General features: G+C 44.7%; 1 protein-coding gene across 1 annotated transcript in view; it reads left to right on the plus strand.

Annotated features, from left to right (window-relative positions):
• Window positions 1-5,219, plus strand: part of LOC107745334 (tubulin polyglutamylase TTLL7-like) — a 109,475-nt gene that overhangs the window by 22,772 nt on the left and 81,484 nt on the right. The window contains exon 3 of the mRNA XM_016559201.1: window positions 1,663-1,797. Coding sequence (XP_016414687.1) covers window positions 1,663-1,797 — 135 coding nt within the window. The remainder of the gene's footprint in view (window positions 1-1,662; window positions 1,798-5,219) is intronic.

Below are 5,219 nucleotides of genomic sequence, written 5' to 3' on the forward strand. Positions count from 1 at the left end.
AGTCCTCCTCGGCATTAAACGCTAGAATGAGACAGTCTAGTAAGTGCACGTGGCTACGTCACATAATTTCCCACCCTCAACCGTCACGGCACGAAAATACAAATAAAACTTAGTTTGGAAATTTGGTTTTGGATTACAAATCATTATATTATTTGGCTTTCTATTAATGCAATACAATGAATCACAGCTGTCTACAGTCTCCAAGTGGCTTACATTATTGGCAGTTTTTTACACCAAAACAAAAAATAACATCTATACTTTCATGTCCAAAAACATTATTTTTTGTCATACATTTCATAATAAATTCATACAAGCTCAGTACTGAATCATTTTTCGTCAGTTTATTTTCATGAAATGGAATGGGTACAAAGGATTGTGGGTGATTGAAGGTTGCGGAGGATACATCCCATGCATCCTTCAAATTCAGCTGAATGAAGGACGCGAAACGAAGGCTGCCTTCCAAGGATCCTTCTGATTGAGATGGCCTTCAGCAACGTTTGATGACGTGGCAGCCGAGATATGCAGCCTTCGGAGGATGCAGCCTTCCGTTTGAGAAACACCCAATGTTGCTGCAGATGAAATATAATGCACATAACATTAAATAAATATTTTTAATCAGGTTAGACATTGATTATTTTTCACTCAAACCCCTTTCTCTGCCTGTCCGTCGGTCTCGCATATCAGCCATGTTTGTAGTTTTTAAACACTTTTTATGCATGTTTGTAGTTCTAATCGAATCCTCGTCCACCGCGCAATGTGTTGTGGTGGGCAATATTAGCCGTTAGAGTGTGCATCGATCTGCACTTCGAATTTTAATCTCAAGTAGTAGACCATCCAGGAATCTTTGTCATACTCTTTACAACATACTATGATTTGAGACATACTAACTCTATTTTCGAATACTATTTAGGATGGATAGTATACGAATTGGGACGCAGCACATCAGTCGATTTTCGCGTTGGTCTGAATGAAAATGCTAATTCATTCTTTGCCACTATGTGCTGCTTTTGGAGCGGTAAAATAGCGGTTTCCCCGGTAACGCTGTACACAAAGCAGCACTGCGCTCACAAACGCTGCTTTATCAGGCATGATGAAATGAAAATGAGACCAATCGGACCAATCACCGCAGATTAGCGTCACGCCAAAGGAGGGGTTTGGAAAAATGAATCGTTGAGCGAATCGTTTGGGAGTCTTTGAGCAAGTAAGGGAAAAATAAATGCATATTATAAGACAATGAAAGTGTTTTTTTACCTTACATGCACATGTCAACCTGTTGTTGGGGACTCCCAAGACCAGAATTTGAACTTTTCATAACCCATAATAGGGGCACTTTAATACTAAATAAAGTGTAAAATATATCAAAAACAGTGGTAACACTTTAGTATAGGGACCAATTCTCACTATTAACTAGTTGCTTATTAGCATGCCTATTATTAATATATTGACTGTTTATTAGTACTTATAAAGCACATATTCTGCATGACCGTATTCTACATCCCTAATCCTACCCAATGCCTGAATTTGACATCTACTGTATTTGGAGTTTGAGGCAAAAGTCATAATTAATGATTTGTTAATAGCGGGAATTGGACCTTAAAATAAAGTGTGACCACAACGGTGACAATAACCTTAGTAAATGGTCAGTTGCTAAATATTCCACAGACGATCAAGGAACGTCCCCCATGAACATGCCACCAACACTGTCCAATCAGAATGGAGTCAAAAGGAAGGTCCACACCAAGAAGAAGAAGAAGGGTTTCATCACAGCCAATGTTGCTGGAACAAAATATGAGATTGGTAGGAAAAACATTCTATTATTTATGTAAAATTTGCTGATTCATACAGAACACATACAATTATTTATCCAGAGACTCAATGGAACTGCATTCTCTCTTGAAAAAGAAGACTGAAGATGAAAGGAAGAAACAACACACACACACACACACACACACACACACACACGTTGGTTTTCCATGTTGTCTGTGGACTCTCCATAGGTATAATGGTTTTTATACTGTAAAAATTGTTTCCTACCCCTCACGCAAAACTTTCTGAATGTTTAGATTTTCAAAAAACTTTATTTTGTATGATTTATAAGCTGGTTTACTCATGGGGACCAAAAAATGCCCCCACAAGGACAACATTTACTGGTATTACTATCTTTGTGGGGACATTTGGTCTCCATAACATAGGGAATACCAGTACACACACACACATGCACACACACACAACCCCGGCCTTGCAAACACAAAGCTGAAATTGACATTCTTTACCTTTCTTTACTTTAAGTGCCTTTTTTAGTCAGGAAACATTTCAGTAAGACATGTAAACCATTATACACACACCCTATAAATCATTAACACTTAAATAAACCATTACAAAATCATACAAAATCATATCTTCACCACAAATATTCAATGCATTTCATATATGTCTTAAATATATGAATTTAAACCTCAACATTTTGTCTGTCTGATTATTTTAGCATTCTCTCATTTACTGAGCAACACACGACCTAGCCCATGTGCGGCTAATACACTCAATTACTACACATAAAGTGCTAACAAAGCTAGCGTCACATGGCGACATAAGGTACAGCGATATGAAATAACTTCAGTTAATATTTGTCTAATATTGTCACGCCCCTGGACTCATTCTGTGTGTTTTTCCCTCCCCACGTACTCCATGACCCAGTTTTCCCTCATGTGCAATTGTGTTTATTGCTCCCAGGTGTTTCTCGTCATCCCCTCGTCATGTCATGTATATTTAAAGTGTTTCCTGTTCTGAGTTCTTCGTCTGGTATTGAATGTTCGTCTTTCCCCGCTACGTGTGTGTTCCTGGTTCCTTGGATGTTTATTAAAGTCTGTTCGTTTGAAGTTTACTCCACGTCTCCTCGTTCCTCGCTCCGTGCTCCTCACAGTAGCGCATCGTGACAGAGTACAAGACCGAACCAGTTACCTCCGTGTGTTCCCTCCATTTTTTTCTCAGTGTTTTGTTTCCGTAGTGTTCCCTTATGGATCCCCACGCCCGCCCTGAATACCTCCTCCTTCTGCTGGAGCAGGGGGAAAAATCGCTCGAGGGCCACACCAGACTGTTCCTGGTCCTCGCCAACCTCTCCAGCTATTCGGACCCGTTGTCCGAGGAAGTTTCCCCGCGACGTGTGTGTTCCTGGTTCCTTGGATGTTTATTAAAGTCTGTTCGTTTGAAGTTTACTCCACGTCTCCTCGTTCCTCGCTCCGTGCTCCTCACAGTAGCGCATCGTGACAGAGTACAAGACCGAACCAGTTACCTCCGTGTGTTCCCTCCATTTTTTTCTCAGTGTTTTGTTTCCGTAGTGTTCCCTTATGGATCCCCACGCCCGCCCTGAATACCTCCTCCTTCTGCTGGAGCAGGGGGAAAAATCGCTCGAGGGCCACACCAGACTGTGCTGCTGACGGAGAGCCCGATTATACATCTGGGACTGCTGGACTTCGAGGGGGATTTTATTGACTGGGAAACAGACCTGGAAGCCGATTTGCCCCCTCTCCTTTCTCCTTTGTCCCCGCTGGTCCCGTCCAGCCCTGAGAGGGCTCCAAGTCAAGTCAAGTCACCTTTATTTATATAGCGCTTTTAACAATACAGATTGTGTCAAAGCAACTGAACAGCATTAATTAGGAAAATAGTGTGTCAATAATGCAAAATGACAATAGTAAACACTAATTTTTCAGTTAAAGGCAGTTTAATCATCCATTAAATGATTAAATGATTAGCAGTTTAGTCATCATCCAGCTCAGTTCAGTTTAAAAAGTATCTGTGCAATCAAGTCGACGATATCGCTCGAAATTAAGTGTCCCCAACTAAGCAAGCCAGACGCGACAGCGGCAAGGAACCAAAACTCCATCGGTGACAGAATGGAGAAAAAACCTTGGGAGAAACCAGGCTCAGTCGGGGGCCAGTTCTCCTCTGGCCAGACAAAACCAGCAGTTCAATTTCAGGCTAGCAAAGTCACATTGTGCAGAGGAATCATCTGGTTCCTGTGGTCTTGTCCCGGTGGTCGTCTGAGACAAGGTCATTACAGGGGATCTGTATCTGGGGCTCATCTAGTTGTCCTGGTCTCCGCTGTCTTTCAGGGCTGTAGAGGTCCTCTCTAGGTGCTGATCCACCATCTGGAGCCCAGAGAGGGCTCCAGTCCTCGAGTTTAGCCCAAAGAGGGCTCCAGTCCCCAAGTTTAGCCCAGAGAAAGTTCCTGTTCCTATGTTTAGCCCCGAGAAAGTTCCAGTCCCCGAGTTTAGCCCAGAGAAAGTTCCTGTTCCCATGTCTAGCCCAGTGAAAGTTCCTGTTCCCATGTCTAGCCCAGAGAAGGCTCCTGTTCCCAAGTCCAGCCCTGAGAGGGCTCCTGGTCCCAAGTCAAGCCCGGAGGCTCACAAATGCATGCCCACCCACCCGCTCATGCCGCCTCCAATGCTGTCGTCTGGCAGCCCCTCTGCTCGCCCTCAGCCCACCATCAGCACGGTGTGAGCTCCGCGGGACTGCCATCCTCCAGCGTCGCCGGGGCTGTAGTATCCCTTGACTCCGCCTCCAGCCTCTAAGCCCCGGACTCCACCTCGGCCCGTGGACCTGTCGGCTCCACCATGGCTCCTAGCTCTCTCCTCTCCGCCGTGGCTCGGCAGTCCACTAGCTCTGCCGGGCTCCCTCGTCCCTCTGGCTCCGCCTTGGTCTGGCGTCGACCATGCTGCGCCTCGGGACTCCACTCCTCCGGCTGCGCCTCGTCCTTTCGTCCCTCCGGCTCCTTCATCCTTTCGGCTCCTCCTCTGTCGCTCCGGCTCCACCGTGGTCTTTCGCATCCATGCCTCCGCATCAGTCGCCGGTGCCATCTGCTCCGCCATGGCCTTTCGGATCCTTCCCATCGCCCTGGCTCATCGGCTCTCTGCAGGGTTGGGGTGTAACGGAATGCATGTAACGGCGTTACGTAATCAGGATACAAAAATCTAGTAACTGTAATCCTTTACAGTTACATCAAAAAACAAAGTATTCAGATTACAGTTACATTTTGTAAAAAGTGGGAATACTATCAGGATTACATTTGTTTAATTTAAAATTAAATAAATGTGATTTCGACATAACGCTATATATTTAGCGCTGCTTCATCATAGTTCCTGGTAGAGCCCTGCACGGGCCTCAAATATAGTCCCTAGCCCGGCCCGTGTCCGACAGCTTATCAGAATTACCGGCCCGAGCCC

The sequence above is a fragment of the Sinocyclocheilus rhinocerous genome, unplaced genomic scaffold, assembly GCF_001515625.1.
Source record: "Sinocyclocheilus rhinocerous isolate Xijiao unplaced genomic scaffold, SAMN03320098_v1.1 scaffold1730, whole genome shotgun sequence".
NCBI lineage: Eukaryota > Metazoa > Chordata > Actinopteri > Cypriniformes > Cyprinidae > Sinocyclocheilus > Sinocyclocheilus rhinocerous.